The sequence below is a fragment of the Anomaloglossus baeobatrachus genome, chromosome 5, assembly GCF_048569485.1.
Source record: "Anomaloglossus baeobatrachus isolate aAnoBae1 chromosome 5, aAnoBae1.hap1, whole genome shotgun sequence".
Taxonomy (NCBI): domain Eukaryota; kingdom Metazoa; phylum Chordata; class Amphibia; order Anura; family Aromobatidae; genus Anomaloglossus; species Anomaloglossus baeobatrachus.
The window spans coordinates 57,663,065-57,680,801 of NC_134357.1; the positions used below are offsets into that span (position 1 = coordinate 57,663,065).

General features: G+C 48.7%; 1 protein-coding gene across 2 annotated transcripts in view; it reads left to right on the top strand.

Annotated features, from left to right (window-relative positions):
• Positions 1-17,737, top strand: part of SLK (STE20 like kinase) — a 170,782-nt gene that overhangs the window by 111,300 nt on the left and 41,745 nt on the right. The window contains exons 13-14 of one of the 2 annotated variants that reach the window (XM_075348523.1): positions 60-152; positions 13,269-13,398. In XM_075348523.1, the coding sequence (XP_075204638.1) occupies positions 60-152; positions 13,269-13,398 (223 nt within the window). The remainder of the gene's footprint in view (positions 1-59; positions 153-13,268; positions 13,399-17,737) is intronic. The other variant, XM_075348524.1, reaches the window with a different exon arrangement.

A 17,737-nucleotide genomic window follows, 5' to 3' on the forward strand; every position in this document is an offset into this window, starting at 1 on the left:
TGTGCGCTTGCTCTTGAGAAAAGGGTCCCGTTTCCCCACCTTCTGCATGCTTACACTAGGTAATAAATGAAGTGGAGAGAGCACCTAAAGAGCTGCGAAAAGAGCTTATGAAACGCAAGAGAGAGGAGCTTGCACAATCCCAGTACGCGCAGGTAACCGCCGACGCTTTGTGCTACTAAACCTAGCGAAGTCGCCTAATGCTGTCCTGATCATGTAGTGACATCAAGTCATCTGTCAACTAACACATCGTGTCCTACTAACAGCTGGTTTCTGATCTACTAACGTCATGTAGAAATATATTGTACGCTATCACAGCAGGTTGCACAGACATGTCGGTGTTGACCTATTTTTCTACCTTATGTAACAGGTAACAGGTAGGTTGTCCTAGAGGACCATGATGGTATGCATGTGCATCACGCTCTAAAATTGACTGATGATGGTGAGTGAAATACACTCCTTCATTGCCTCTTGCACTCCAAATTAATAAGATTTGTTTTACGAGCGTTTGGGAAATCATTGCAGCACACACACTTTGTGGTGTACTGAAATTTTCTGCTTTATTACATCATGTGACTAGTTTATATAGTACCTCAAACAAAGAAATAACTCCTCCAAACTATGACCAATTAGAGCAGTAGGTGCAGTTCATACTTGTATAGTACCTCAAACAAAGAAATAACTCCTCCGAACTATAACCAATTAGAGAAGTAGGTGCGTGAGCGGAAATGTGAAACTTCCCTGCCCATCAGTGTTAGCTGAGCCGCATGACATCATGCAGTTATAAGACAAGATGATTTCTATAAGAACAATATGGATTTTGTTCTCTCACAATGGAAAAAAATACATTTTACGGAAATGAGTCGCTAAATTTTAATGACAAAGTGTAAAGGGGGATCTGTTAAAATTGTAGGGTCAGCGATATCACAATTCTGAAGATCAGAACAATGTTATATCTATAAATGAATATTCCAGCCACCTAAGGGAACATTCCCACATAATGGAAGGTTCACTTGCAGAATATGCACTAGGCTCTCATGGCATGTGATATGAAGAAATCCCATGGATGCTCTGGGAACATTTCCAAATTGCCCAATTCTGTGGAGTTGAAATCCTTGCCGTTGCTCAATTGAACGGCTTTTGCAACTTTATCCACAGCGGTAAGTGCTGCGGCGGTATCTTTATGTTAGCAGTCAGGATGGTACGAGGGAGCGCTCCGTAATGATCATGGAGGCCTCGGAAATAATTTGCTGGTTAAGCCTCTAACCACGTGGGTATATAAAGAGCTAAGCCAGACCTCATCACATGATAAAGCTGAACCCTGTATTCAGTCGCAATATTAATATTTCTTTATGGTTCCTATGGGAGACCCAGACCATGGGTGTATAGCTACTGCCCCCGGAGGACACACAAAGTTACTACACTCAAAACGTGTAGCTCCTCCCTCCTAGCATATACACCCCCTGCTAGCCAGTCCTAGCCAGTTTCATGCTTTGTGTCAGGAGGATCACACACACACATGCATCCTTTTTTGATTTTTCATTTTTTCTAAAGATTTGGAAGAAAAGCGGGTCCACTGGACTCCCGGCATGTCCCTTCTCACCCCCCTGGCGGCGGTGCTGTTAAGGTTGACTTCAGGGCAGGAGCCCTTCATGCCGCGCTCCTTCACCATCCCTTAGGGGCTCTGGCTTGAAGTTAGAGCCAACACGGTTCTCACTGCCTTGCAGGAGACCGGCCTCCATCCGCAGCCCTTTTGCAGGACCCTGCTGGACGGAGCACTGAACCCCCACCCCACCCAGGGACTGGGCCCTGCGTCTCAAAGCTAAGTATAGAGACGTTATTCAGAGGGTCCTTCTGCAATGTGGGGCACTTTTATTGGGGGGAACAGTGATTTACTTTGATAATGCTGCGTTTTACTGTGTTTCCGGCCGGTTCCACGGTTTTTACTGAGAACCGCGCCGATGATGCCTGATCGTCGGCCGCATGCATAACTCTAGGCCCCGCTTCAGCCGCGGCCTAGTTTCGTTTCGTTCCCCTGCATGTCAGTCATGCAGGGGGACACTGCAGCGCCGCCCGCCGGCCGCTCTGCACAGGGGAGGACACTCCTTTTTGAGGAGATGATTCCCTCCCCTGTACATCTCCTTAGCCCTCCGATTCCCGCTCCTGGGTTAACCCCCGCCCCCCCCTCACTCTGGCGCCATTTTCTCAGCGTTCTTAGTACACTGGTCGGCGCTGGCTGCTCTGCAGTGCAGAGGGAGTGAATATCTGGCTGGGGGTCCAGGCTTGGAATCCGGGGGGCACTCATATAGCGGCCTGATAAGTCACAACCTCTGGTTGTGCACTTTTATACACTCTCAGGGCATTCTGAAGGAGTTAATTCTTTATTATAGAACCTCCTCCTCAGCAGCATGTCTCACACTAGGAGCAAAGCTCCAAGGCTGTACACTACATGTTCTGCATGTAAGCTGATATTGCCTGAACCGGCACAGACCCACACTGTAATGGTTCTTATGTGGTGGTGCCTCAGCCTGGAGTCTCCCCAGGCTGAACCCCTGTCTTGGGTATTCTAGACATTCTAGACAGAGCCCCCACCTCTGCAGCATGTCTCACAGAGCGAGGCTGCAGGCTGTTTTTATTGTCCACTGCAGGTAGTCTCGTACGGCTGTACCGAGCTCATAACCACTGTGGCCCCTCAGCTTGGAGGCTCATTAATGGTCCCTCCAGCTGCTCCGGTTTCAGTGGCTGACCCCTGGGGGAATCCTATTTCCAGGGGTCGGCTGTCCCGGCATCTGCTGAGCATGCAGCCCCCTTCTCAGGGTGTTTTCTGCTTCAGCTCGCTCAGCAAAGCTCACAAGGGACTCTCCTTCTGGGCTCAGACCCCGTCCTCCTGACAGGGAGACGCAGGGTCCCCTGTCCTCCCCGTCCCGCAGCTCCGATTACGAGCTGACTCACTGGACGAGGAGGATGTCTCTACAGGGGCTCGGACGCTACTTTATGTACATTGATCCGTCCGTAGGTGACGCAGATGCGAATGATTGGATTGCGTCCATTATACTTGTACTGGACATCCATCCGCCTGTATCAGGGGAGTATTCCCCGCTGGCAGAAAGGCATCAGTATACCTTTAACAGGACGAGGAGTGTGTTCCTTAACCACTCCAGTTTTCAGCCCGCTGCGTCCAAGCCCACAGCCTGTCCTGCAGACCCCACAGCGGGGTTCTGCTGCCTGTCTCCCCCTCCCATCAGAAGTGGTCAAGGAGTGTACTCATTCGCCAAGGGTGGCCACTCCGGTGTCTAGACTTTCAGCCCGGATAGTTGTATCAGTGGCTGACGGCACCTCTATAAGGATCCACGGTACATTAATTTTGTACTGGACCTCAATCCGCCGGAATTACTTTATCTAGGTGAACACAACGTGTGTTCCTTAACCACTCCAGTTTTCAGACCCCTGTGACCAGCCCAGGGTCCGCTCTGACAGTCGCTTCCCATGAAGCGTGATTCTGAGGACTGTGTTTCCCCTGTCCACCAATGGTGGTCAAGAAGTGGGCTCATTCACCTCAGGTGGCTCAGCCCGGACCGTTATGTCAGTGGCTGATGGCTCCTCACTTAAGGTTTTGCGGTCCGCCCGGTTGTCCTTTTGGCCAAGTCGGTATGGGGGCGGCAGGAGCTTCGTTCTCCTCAGCTTTACAGCAGGCGGGTTTTTTTGTACCTTCTCTGCTTTTCTGGAGGAGATGCATTCCCTCACAGGGACTCTAGGCCCAAAACGGTTGCCTGAACTTCAGTCTTTTCATCCTCTGCCAGGTCTGCCATGCTGGACACCGCACGGCGGTGGTCTTGGCTACTTTCCTCGCTATCCGCAGGCCCCTGTGGCTTCGGAGGGACCAGTTTCCTCGGAACCAACTGGATGAAATTAAGGAAGCTCTTGGCGGGGAGTGTTCTTCCTTGCCACAAACCTAAACCAGGGAACCTGTCCAGGGCAGGAATCAGTTGAGGTTTCGGTGGTTTCCGTTCCTCCATCTGATCGTCCTCTAGCTCGGCCTAGGTTCATAGAACCAAATGGCTCGTAGCTGCGTCTTCAGAAGACCGCAGGAGATGCTGCCACTGAGTCAGCTTCCTCCGAGCTATCTAGCCACGCCAACAACCTCCTTGGTCGGGGGCAGGCTCTCTCCACTTGGCGACGTAGGGTTCTAACACGTCTCCGTTCAGTGGGGGCGGGATTATATCTCCCATGGCTACAGGATGGAATTCTGTCCACCCGCCAAACAGATTTTTTCTGTCAACTCCTCCCGGCTCCAAGGCCGCCGCCTTCTCACAGGCCGTGGCATTTCTTGCAGGCCAATGGAGTAATTGTACCGGTTCCCGACTGGGAACGGTTCTGAGATTTTTGCTTAAATCTATTACTAGTCCCCGAAGAGGGCGGTGCCTTCCGACCTGGATCTTTAGCTTTTCAAGCATAGTCAGGTGTGGCGTTTTCACATGGAGTCTCGGTTTTGTTCCGTGTGTTTTTTCACCGGATCAATCAAGAACCCAAGGAGATTCCCTAGCAGCCATCGGCATCAGAGATGCCTATCTGCAGGAGTCAATCGCAGTTTCACACCAGCGTTGACTACGTTTTGACAATCGGAGTGGTCCAATTCGTGGCTCTTCCCTTGGGGTTAGCCACGGCCCCTCGAGTATTCTCATTGGGGCAGCTGTGATTAAGGTCCTGCACCCCTAGGGATTTGCAGTGATCTTTTGCCCTGGACGGCCTTCTTGAGACTCTGTCGGCACTTGTGAAGCTGCTCTTAGTCGATCAGTAGTCCCTCCGCTGGCGGTCGACGTCGTTCTATCAGACACCATATACAGGTGCTGGTCAGACGGTGGCGTCAATGGAAGCGATTCCTTGCCCAGTTCCTCCTGCGTCCTCTGAGACTGCATGTTTTCCGCTGTACAAGCGAACTCCCTCCTCCCACGGGGTGGTGGCTTCGCCACTGACCAGGGGCTCGTTTCAGTGGTGGCTTCGGCCACTCTGTCTCAGGGGCGCTCCTTCCTAGCCCCGTCCCGGGTGATCCTCACCAGGATGCTAGCCTATCCGCCTTGGGAGCAGTATATCTCCACCGTGGAGCGCAGGGCGCTTGGACTCTGTCCGAATCAGCCCTCTGGATCAATGTGCTGGAAATCAGAGCTGTATTTCTAGCTCTCTAAGCCTTCACCATCTGTTGGCGGCTAGGCACATTCGAGTCCAGTCGGACAACGTGACAGCGTTTTCCTACATCAGCTTCCAGGGCGGGTCACTCAGCCGCCTGGCAATCTTGGCGGCTCAACATTCTTCAGTGGACAAGGGACTCCTAGTCCACCGTATCCGCAGCCCACATCCTAGATGTGAAAACTGCGAGGCAGACTATTTCAGCTGTCCAACCGTGGTCCACAATCCTCAGGTTTTGCGGTAGACACACTGGTTCATGTTTGATCCCAGCTTCGTCTCTTTACGTATTTCACCCTCTACCTCTTGTTCAGTCCTGCGCAAGATCAGTAAAGGGGGCCGTCGGGTCATTCTCATACTCCAGACTGACCCAGGCAGGCTTGGTACTCTGACCTGCTCCTTCTGTCCGTTGGGTTGCCATGGCATCTTCCGGACCGTTCAGACCTTTTCTCAAAAGGTCCGTTTTTTCCGTCAGAATTCTGAATTTTCAGATTGACGGCGTAGCTCTTGAGTCCTGGATCTTGGCGACTTCTGATATCCTTCCTGAAGTCATCTCCGCTATGACTCGAGCTCCAAAGTGTCCTTTGACCTTTTTGGCCTTGCCGACCCTCCTGTCCCTTCCACAGTCCGGTCTACAGATAGGACTATCCCTCATTAAGGGACAGGTCTCGGCTCTGTCAGTATGTGCCAGCGGCGTATCGTCCGGTGCGCTCCTTTGAGGGCGCATCTCACATCATTCCGCCTTTCCGGCGGCCTATGGAGCCCTGGGACCTTAATCCGGTCCTCCCGGTTCCCGGAAACCCCCCTTTGCGCCTCTTGGGGAGGTTTCTTTGTTTCATCTTTCACAGAAAGTATTCTTTCTAGTGGCTATATTTTCCCGCCAGAGAGTTCTGGCTGCACTCTCTCGGAGTCACCCCCTTTTTTTGGTCTTTTGCATCAAGACAAGGTGGTCTTCGTCCGACTCCGGACTTTTTTCCCTAAGGTGGTTACTGCTTCCACCTTATCCGGGGCAATTTTCCTGCCTTCCTTTTGTCCGGCTCCTGTTCATCGCTTGAGGAAGCGTTGCATATCCTGGATCTAGTGCGGGCGCTCCGGATCTATGTGTCTCGCACCGCCGTTATTAGGCGGTGCACCTCTCTCTGGTGCTGACTGCTAGTCAGCATAGCGGTCTCTCGGCATCTAAGCCGACCCTAGTTCGTTGGCTTAGGTCGGCCATTTCCGAGACCTACAAGTGTACTCAAGTGCCTTCCCCGCCGGGGATCAGAGCACATTTGATCAGACCTGTCGGCGCCTTTTTGGGCTTTCAGGCACCAGGTTACGGCTCAGTAGGTCTGTCAGACTGCAGCTCGAATTAGTCTACATACTTTTTCGGAGCACTACCCAAGGCATGCTCATGCTTTGGCAGACGCGGGCTTGGGCAGACGCATTTTTCCGGCGTCTGTCGCCCATTTGTGAAGTTAGGTTTGCCTGCTTCTCAGTTGTCTGTTTATTCCCACCCATGGACTGCTTTTGAACGTCCCATGGTCTGGGTCTCCCATAGGAACGATAAAGAAAAAGAGAATTTTGTTACTTACCGTAAATTCTTTTTCTTATAGTTCTGTCATGGGAGACCCAGCACCCTCCCTATTGCCTGTTGGCAGGTTTCTTGTTCCGTGTGTCTTCACCGGCTGTTATTGTTGTAGACAGAGGTTCCGGTTCTTCCGGATTTTACTCTGTCTCTTCTTGTGGGTGGATGTCCTCCTTCAGCTTTTGCACTAAACTGGCTAGGACTGGCTAGCAGGGGGTGTATATGCTAGGAGGGAGGAGCTACACGTTTTGAGTGTAGTAACTTTGTGTGTCCTCCGGGGGCAGTAGCTATACACCCATGGTCTGGGTCTCCCATGACAGAACTATAAGAAAAAGAATTTACGGTAAGTAACAAAATTCTCTTTATTATTCTCTGATCTGTGTATCTGGAAGACGGACTTTGAAAAAGTGATTTATTTCCTGAAGACAACTGCCGCCTCTCACTGTGTGGCTCTTGTATTGTGCTCCGCAGGGGGTTGCCCAGGTCATGATTCAGTCTTTTCAGCTCTCGTCTTGTACACTTTTCAACGCTCAAATGCAAGATGTAAGTGCTGCATGGCAGGGGTACCGAAAATGACGGTTTGGAGTTGACTTTTGCATGTGTGAGTGCAGTGAACCCCAATATATAATATATATATATAATATAGATCACTGGAGTCTATTCAACGGAAACCTTACCAAGCAACATTATAATCTTTATATCATAAAGACTGACCCGCACATCCAAAAGGTGTGAATAAGTGCCAGTTGAAAACACATAACTACAAAAATACATACAGCTGCACTCTAGAATGCTAACATTGAATAAGGGGACTCTATTCAATGTTAGTATTTTAGAGTGCAGATGTATGTATTTTTGTAGCATTATAATCTTGTCGGGAATAAAATAAATAAATATATTTTTATATATATATATATATATATATATATATATATATATATATATATATATATATATATATATATATATATATATATATATATATATATATATATATATATATATAATATATTTTATTCCCGACAAGATTATAATGCTACAAAAATCCATACAGCTGCACTCTAGAATGCTAACATTGAACAAGGGGACTCAATTAAAAATGTAAAATGTATTTTAGAGTGCAGATGTATGTATTCTTGTAGCATTATAGTCTTGTCGGGAATAATATAAATATATATATATATATATATATATATATATATATATATATATATATATATATGTATATATATAATTTTTTTACGATTTTTATTTATTTTTTTAGGTCACTGAGAATCTGTTGATTTTTTTTTTTGTCAAATTAGGTTATATTGGAAGATAGCAAGTGTCGAACCCATCACGGCCTATGACTCTAGTGTTGTGTAATGCCAATTGATATTGCATCAAATGCAACTCAAAATTGTTTTTGCAGGGTCAGCCAGTGAGAAATGTCTTTTAGCTTTGCTAAATACGGACACAACAGCGGAGATCACTGTTATTTATTTTTTTTAAATGTACTTAGTTACCTGCAGCTGATGGGGTCAGTATAATCCTGTAACTGATTATCGCCTGTGCTGGTACTTCTGCTGTGAGAGAGGGAGAGAGAGCTGCCTCATGTATGACCTCTGAGCTGTCACATAGATGCTGTTGAGTGGATACTGTGGGGAATTCTGGAGAGAGGAAAAAGGAAAGTTCAATAGGATTGGGGTAATTTCTCTATCGCTTCATTGGGGGACCCAGGAAACCATGGTTTAAGCTGTATCCCCCAATGAAGGTTCCGAGAAAGAGATTTTACCGTGAGTACCCAAAATCTGCTTTTCTCTATCACTTCATTGGGGGGCACAGCTTAAACCTAAACTAGGTTTTCCTGTGTCCATCAATAAAGACTCAGAGAGAGATTTTTACGGTGCGTACCCAAAATCTTATTTTTTTTTGTCTTTTTAGCCTCTTTCATGTATTAAAGACTTCATAACTAACAAAGCTCACTATTATGGGGAAGATTAATGCTGTGAGCTGTCGTGAAGGTTGTAATTGCTGCTGTATCCTGAGATGTCAGAACACGCAGTGAGCGCACACTCGTTGCCTGGAACGTGTGGGTGTAAGCATTGGGGAATATTTAGCGTGCAGGGCTCGCAGCCTGTTATTACACGGCCCTCACATTTCCATTGAATAGACTTCATGCTGGAGATCGTTTTTGTGTTTTCCCTTTCAGTACAGACCAAGAAACGCTTCTTTACTGGTAGCGTGAAAGTGTGCCGTGTTCTCCTCCTTTATATATAATTTATCTCGGCTGTATTCTATCTCTTGTAAAATAGCCTGTTCTACAGCAGCAGCATTAATACAACACTGGTTGGTGGTAGAAATAAGAAACTCCATCATACAGAATGTAAGGCTACATGAACATTAGGGGAAAGTCCGATAAGTACACTGATTTGGGCGGAACGGTCCACCATCTGATGGGTACGGGTTTTTCCCAACCCTATACCCATACAGATTGTGTTGGGGGTAGGTAATAAGGAGAGATTGGCTGATCCTTTTGTTCTCAGATAAAATAAGGGTGCGTGCCCACGATCGGTGTCTGCAACGTTTTGGACGCAGCATGCTTCAGCGGTGTCCAAATCCCGTGCCCACTGTGTGCCATTTTTTCCGCAGCAAACACTGATCTGCGGTGCGTCTTTCCAGACCGCAGCATGTCAATTTGTTGCTGCGGATTTGCATGCGTTCTCTGTAGGGAGAACACAAGCGAGAGACCGCAGCGCACTGAACCCTGATCGTGGGTACCAGCAGCTGCTGTCTCCTGCGTTCTCCTGCGGAGGAGACTCGCGGCCCCAAAAGTCAGGACCCGCTGCATCCAGGACACAGTGAGTCCTGATGGAGGGCACATACCCTAAGCCACCGCTTGTTGTTTTGGGCAGCTGTGTTTTTTCCTCTCTATAGAATATACATACAATAAACACAGAAAGATCCAGCTCACCACAATTCAAGGATATAATCCTGGGACGGTGCACGGAATGGAGGGCAGGTCCACAAGGTTGGTAGGTAAAGAAGTTCCAGCATCCAAGTCCAGTAAAACAAAAACTTCGACTTTTATTTCAAAAAGATTAAAAGGCGATAAAACAAATCACACGGACATGATCATGGGTGAAACAGAAGACGCGTTTCGGACGATGTACGTCCTTAGATGACTAAGGACGTACAAAGTCCAAAACGCGTCTTCTGTTTCGCCCATGATCATGTCCGTGTGATTTGTTTTATCGCCTTTTAATCTTTTTGAAATAAAAGTCGAAGTTTTTGTTTTACTGAACTTGGATGTTGGAACTTCTTTACCTACATACAATAGAATACTATACAAAAGTGGTATAAGGCTATGTTCACACAGGGCTTTTTTGGTAAGTTTTTGCTGCGTTTTTTAGCTGCAGATTTTCCTTGGTTTTATGCAAATTTATGCTAATAAAAAGCTGCTTTTTACAGTCCCAGCAAAGTCTGAGATTTCTGAAATCTCATGCACACACACACAAACACATCAGGATTTTTTCCTCACTGTTTTGTCAAAAACCTGCGTTTTTGGTCAGGTTTGTCAAGAATGAGCATGTCAATTCTTTGCTGCAGATTTGCTGCGTTTTTTTATTGATGCAACCCATTTTGTAGAAAAAAAAGCAGCAAATCCTCACCAAATCTGCAGCAAAAACGCCACTAAAAATAAACCGCATGAAAAACGCAGATAACTCAAAGGAAATATCCTGTCACAAGATCAGGTTTTGGTCAGGAAAAAAACTTAACAAAAAAGCCCTTTGTGAGCATAGCCTAGAAGTCCTAGAAACTTTGCGCAATGGGGCGTTGTGCCAAAAAATTGCAACTTTTGGTGTTTTCAAGCCACTTTCTATCAGGAGGCGTAGCTGGGGATTGGGTGGGATTAGGCGTGATCACAACCGCCCATCCGATTTATGAAAAAGGTAGCCATTTTTTACGCCAGAAATGCTACTCCAGTCCCGCTCAGAAGAAGCGCCAAATTCATTAAGTGGTGTGTCCCTTTCAATTAATTTGGTGCCTCTTCTACTCCATCAGGATCGGCATTGTGCGTTCTTGCCCTATGCTTGGCTTGATGAACTTTCATCTGAGGGCTCGTTTGTATGGTAGGGGGGGTGTTAATAGAGATTGCAGTCTGGCACACATACATTCGGATGACATCTCTCATGTGCAAAGTCAGCTTTTGACAGCTCACGGCTGGCCAAGCATTCATGTGTTCTCTATGGGGAGAGTGGTGTCAGCCACTGCCAGACTCTGGCATCCCTGATCCCTAGTTCCCTGATATCATCTCTTGGGCTAAAGTCAGCTTTAGATGGTAGGCCGATCTCCCCAAAATCTTCTGGTTTAGTAATCAGGGGGCATTTAATCCAAGGGACTCTCATACTATGTATTGCTCTTTGCCAAAGGGAAAAAAAAAACAGTGTCCTACCTACGGTTAAAGGGGTTGTGACATCATATTAAATTAGTAAAATTGCAAATTGCTTGTAAAAATAAACAACTTTGTCCATTTATCTTTTATTAAAAACCCTTACTGTTATCAAGATGGGAGGAATTTTTAATGCCGTAGTTAACAGCTCGTTATCAAGATTACCGGCCACATCAGTGGGGACCAGTCTCCGAGGCATGGACTGCTGCATCCATCCAGTGGTCTTGCTTTATGGCTAAAGGGGGTGTTACACACAGCAATATCGCTAGCGTCCCCGTCGTTTGTGCGTCACGGGCAAATCGCTGCCAATGGCGCACAATATCGTTTGGAGTCGTCACACGTACTTACCTGCCTAGCGACGTCGCTATGGCCGGCGAACCGCCTCCTTTCTAAGGGGGCGGTTTGTGCGGTGTCACAGCGGCGTCACTAAGCGGCCGCCCAATAGAAGCGGAGGGGCGGAGATGAGCGGCCGTAACATCCCGCCCACCTCCTTCCTTCCGCATTTCCAGCGGCCGCAGGTAAGCTGTAGTTCGTCGTTCCCAAGGTGTTACACATAGTGATGTGTGCTGCCTCGGGAACGACGAACAACCTGCGTCCTCAACAACCAACGATTTATTGAAAGTGAATGATGTGTCAAAGATAAACGATTTGGTGAGTATTTTCCATCGTTAACGGTCGTTCGTGGGTGTCACGCGCAACAATGTCGCTAACGATGCCGGATGTGCGTCACGGAATCCGTGACCCCAGCGATATAACGGGGTCTTTAGAAGCCCCGCTCTGAACCCGGCCAGTCCTGGTTCCAGCTAGTCTCCGTGTCCATGCTCTTCTCACCATATACTGCAGAAGCAAAGCTGCCTTTTCTAGCAACTTGGAAGAGGGCATAGCTGAGGCCAGAGACTCTGCCTTGTCACCGGCCCAAACTGTCAATTTCCAGGAGAAAGCAGAGAGGAAGTGGTGTGGTGTGATCCTGTAGATAGAAACGTGAAACAAACCCTTTAAAAGGGGCTGTCCAGTGAAAAAAAGGTTAGCATCTATCCATGGGATAAGCAATATCTTATTGACCGGTAGGGGTCGGACCACTAGAACTTGCACAGATTTGTCAAGAGTGAATTTTTGTATCCCCGATAAACTTCTATCCCTCTTGTAGAGAAGAGCAATGGGTCGAGTGTCTGAACACCTCTCCAGTCGTTGCCTGTAGGGCTGCCGGAGAAATTCGAGGGAAGAATGGAGCAGGGGTCAAGCATGCCTCCCAATTCTAACAGAGATGGAAGTGATCTGTTCTACCAATTGGTGCTGGTCACAGCGGCCGGACCCCACTGATCAAGAAGTTATCGCTTATGCGGTGGATAGTTGATAACTTTGATAACTTGTCTTCAAAGGCCAACCCTATGAAGACATATTGCTCCTTTAGACGTTCTCTTCTGATTGATTTATCCTGCAAGGGTAAAAATGCTCTAAAAGGACTGAGCCCAAGTATCCAATAAGGGACGTAAGGGTAACTTTTTTGCATTAGGTTATTAAAAACAAAAACGCTCTAGTGATGCCTATACATATATCAGAGGAGCGTCATATGTATGGAAGGGGTATGGTAATTCTCCCCTGAAGACAAAGGTTTGTGGAAAGAAGGATTGGGCATGTTGAATTTCAATATGCCTGACCGATTTGTTCTTCAGGGTATAGATAGGGTCTTCGCTTAGCCTGTTCATGGGGGAATGTAGGCAGTAGTTGTTGACTAAGTGACTGAGGATAAAGTTTGGGGGCATCACATAGGTTGTAAGCGTCATGAAGGCCACGTGGAAGAACAAAACTGATTGGTAAAATTTGCCTTACCTGTTCCCAAACGGTGTTCAGGTTGGGAGGAGAAGAAAAGATGACAGACAATGGGAACCATCACCAATAATGACCTAAAGAACTTTTCACGTTTCCTTTTAACCTGTAAAGGTTCCCAATGGTTTTGCTTAGTTTTGTGCGGTTTCTGTAGCTGATGTTTTGCGTGGGGTGATACATGCGTGCCGTGCCACTGACCTTTTACAGTATAAAGAAAGAAGTCGATTCATTATTAAGTATTAATTATGACATAATTTGACCTAGGAGCAAGAATTTGTACTAAAGCAGCAGCAGGAGTTGGATGGATCCCTGAAAAAGATCATTCACCAGCAGAAGATGGAGCTGGCCACCATAGAGCGGGACTGTCTGAGCCGTAAACAGCAGCTCATGAGAGGTGGGTACATCTCACATTCAGATGCTCATTACATCTATTTACTGGGAACCTGAGGTTTGGACCCACCTTTAAATGCTGCAAGAATTACTATACAACAACTGTTGCCATGTTTCAAATGGAAAATACAATCATTTTCAGTCTGCAATCTTCAGCCCTTCAGTCATTTTCAGCCCCCCCGATACACAGTTTGCAGGCTGATCAGTGTTTCAGATTTCTCTTGCGGGAGTGTCCCTCTCTGTAATAAAGGTAGGATGTGAAATCTCTGTGTATCCAGGATGCTGATGTTCATCCTGAATACATCAGCACTAGTGATGGGTGGACTCATAGATAACCAGGACCAGCAGGTGTAACAGGGTTTCAAAAATCTCCAGTTCCGGCCCAGGATTGGTCCTGGATATCTAGTCGGACACTGGTCCCCATATAAGTCTATGGGGACCAGAATCTGGCGATTAAAAATGGGGGTAGAAGGGATAGGAGCAAGTTCTACATAGTTACCAAGGCTCCGGCATAGCTGTAACTGCTTCCAGGCAGCTCTTTTACTTCCGGGGCCTCTCATTAATCTTCAATGCATATCCACTGCTTTCTTTGTCGCTCTATTGGGAGACCCAGACAATTTGGTGTATAGCTACTGCCTCCGGAGGCCACACAAAGTATTACACTTAAAAGTGTAAGGCCCCTCCCCTACTGCCTATACACCCCCCGTGGGATCACGGGTTCCTCAGTTTTCATGCTTTGTGCGAAGGAGGCTAACATCCACGCATAGCTCCACTGTTTAGTCAGCAGCAGCTGCTGACTTTGTCGGATGGAAGAAAAGAGGGCCCATACTAGGGCCCCCAGCATGCTCCCTTCTCACCCCACTTTTGTCGGAGGTGTTTGTTAAGGTTGAGGTACCCATTGCGGGTACGGAGGCTGGAGCCCACATGCTGCTTTCCTTCCCCATCCCCTTAGGGCTCTGGGTGAAGTGGGATCCTATCGGCCTCCAGGCACAGGAGACCGTGCTCCGTCCACAGCCCTGGGGATCTGCTGGACATGGAGCTGAGTATCGTCAGGGACAAGGCCCTGCTACATTAAGGTACTCTGTGTCCCCGTACAAATCGCGCACACACACACCAGCATTGCTGGGTGTGTTAGTGCGCCGGGGGCAGCAGCGCGGCGCGCTCGTGCTATACTCACTGCAGCTTGCTGAGTGAGTTTATGTGTTAGGAACTACCGCACCGGCCGCTGATGGCGGTTTTTACAGCAGCGCTGCAGCGCGGCTGGGACTTGTGGTGCGCCGGGGACTTCCGCGCTGGCCGCGCTTATACGGCGGCCGCGCTTATAAATCGAGTCCCCGGCTTTTGCGGCCTAGTTCCGTTTCGTTCCCGCCCCCAGGCCTGCCAGTCAGGGGAAGGGCGGGACGCTGTGCTGAACTTCAGCGCCGAGGGCTGGAGTCTGCTTAGCATACTCCAACCCCCCTCACTGGGCACAGTGGGACGCCAGTTTCCCGCACTTTGTCTGGGGCACGCCCACGGCCCGCCCCTCTTCACAGGACGCTGGCAGCCATTCCTGTTTGCAGTCTCAGTGGAGAAGGGAGACAAGCTCTGGGAGACCCAGACACGGGATTCTGGCGACCACACACCCGCTTGGAGCGGGCGGTAAGCGGCACCTCGGGTGCTGACACCACTTGTGCCGAAGTGTTCATTTGTATATGCTTGTATTCTATACATTGCACTGTACGGTCGCTATTCTTGGCTATATACCCTCCTAGATTGCTAGACAACATGTCGTCCACAAAAAGCAAGGGGGCCAAGACACAGGCTTTCTATGCTACCTGTACCGCATGTGCGGCTGTTCTACCGGCTGGTGCCACTGACCCCCATTGTGTGCAATGTTCGGCCCCAGTGGCACTTGCTCAGCCGGGGCCTCTGCTAGAGGTGGCCCAAGGAGAACCACCTGTGAACACTGTCCAGGTGACAGGGACGGAGTTTGCAGTTTTTGCTGATAGATTGTCTGTGACTATGACTAAAATCCTTGAGACTTTGCAGTCCAGACCGGTACCTCAGACCATGGGCACTGTTGATTCAATGCTCCCTGGCCCCCCTCATTTGGAACAAATCCGTGCTCCGGGGGGGTCCCATGCATCCCGGGGTGATGGCTCTGACACGGACAACAGTCCCAGACAGCCTAAGCGAGCTCGCTATGAGCGACCCTCGACTTCATCACACTGGTCAGGGTCCCAGCAAGAGGACTCTCTATATGATGAGGCAGAGGTAGCTGATCGGGATTCTGATCCTGAGACCGCTCTCAATCTGGATACACCTGATGGGGACGCAATAGTGAATGATCTCATAGCGTCCATCAATAAAATGTTGGATATTTCTCCCCTAGCTCCTCCAGTGGAGGAGTCAGCTTCACAGCAGGAGAAATTCCATTTCAGGTATCCCAAGCGTAAATTGAGTACTTTTCTGGACCACTCTGACTTTAGAGAGTCAGTCCAGAAACACCACGCTTATCCGGATAAGCGTTTCTCCAAACGTCTTAAGGATACACGTTATCCCTTTCCCCCTGATGTGGTCAAGAGCTGGACCCAGTGTCCAAAGGTGGATCCCCCAATCTCCAGGCTTGCGGCTAGATCCATAGTGGCAATGGAAGATGGGGCTTCACTTAAAGATGCCACTGACAGACAGATGGAACTCTGGTTGAAATCCATCTATGAAGCTATCGGCGCGTCGTTTGCTCCAGCATTCGCAGCCGTATGGGCACTCCAAGCTATTTCAGCTGGTCTTGCGCAGGTTGACACTGTCACACGTACATCTGGTCCGCAAGTAGCGTCCTTAACCTCTCAAATGTCTGCATTTGCGTCTTACGCTATTAATGCTGTCCTAGACTCTACGAGCCGTACGGCAGTGGCGTCCGCCAACTCCGTGGTTTTACGCAGAGCCTTGTGGTTAAGGGAATGGAAGGCAGATTCTGCTTCCAAGAAGTGCTTAACCAGTTTGCCATTTTCTGGTGACAGACTGTTTGGTGAGAGATTGGATGAAATCATTAAACAGTCCAAGGGTAAGGATTCATCCTTACCTCAGCCCAGACCAAATAAACCCCAACAGAGAAGGGGACAGTCGAGGTTCCGGTCCTTTCGAGGCTCGGGCAGGTCCCAATTCTCCTCGTCCAAAAGGACTCAAAAGGATCAGAGGAGCTCAGATTCTTGGCGGGCTCAGTCACGCCCAAAGAAAGCAGCCGGAGGAACCGCTACCAAGGCGGCTTCCTCATGACTTTCGGTCTCCTCTCTCCGCATCCTCGGTCGGTGGCAGGCTCTCCCGCTTTGGCGACATTTGGCTGCCACATGTCAAAGATCGTTGGGTGAGAGACATTCTGTCTCACGGGTACAGGATAGAGTTCAGTTCTCGTCCTCCAACTCGATTCTTCAGAACTTCTCCGCCTCCCGACCGAGCCGATGCTCTTCTGCAGGCGGTGTGCTCTTTAAAGGCAGAAGGAGTGGTGATCCCTGTTCCTCTTCAGGAGCAAGGTCACGGCTTTTACTCCAATTTGTTTGTGGTACCAAAAAAGGACGGGTCTTTCCGTCCTGTTCTGGACCTAAAACTGCTGAACAAGCATGTGAAAACCAGGCGGTTCCGGATGGAATCCCTCCGCTCCGTCATCGCCTCAATGTCTCAAGGAGATTTCCTAGCATCAATAGACATCAAAGATGCTTATCTCCACGTGCCGATTGCTCCAGAGCACCAGCGTTTTCTACGCTTCGTTATAGGAGACGAACACCTTCAGTTCGTAGCCCTGCCTTTCGGTCTGGCGACAGCCCCAAGGGTCTTCACCAAGGTCATGGCAGCAGTAGTAGCAGTCCTGCACTCTCAGGGTCACTCTGTGATCCCTTACTTGGACGATCTACTTGTCAAGGCACCCTCTCAAGAGGCATGCCAACACAGCCTGAACGTTGCGCTGGAGACTCTCCAGAGTTTCGGGTGGATCATCAACTTTGCAAAGTCAAATCTGACCCCAACCCAATCAATAACATACCTTGGCATGGAGTTTCATACTCTCTCAGCGATAGTGATGCTTCCGCTGAACAAACAGCGTTCACTACAGACAGGGGTGCAATCTCTCCTTCAGGGCCAGTCGCACCCCTTGAGACGCCTCATGCACTTCTTGGGGAAGATGGTAGCAGCAATGGAGGCAGTCCCTTTCGCGCAGTTTCATCTGCGTCCACTACAATGGGACATTCTCCGCCAATGGGACGGGAAGTCGACGTCCCTAGACAGGAACGTCTCCCTTTCTCAGGCGGCCAAGGATTCTCTTCAGTGGTGGCTTCTTCCCACCTCATTGTCAATAGGAAAGTCTTTCCTAC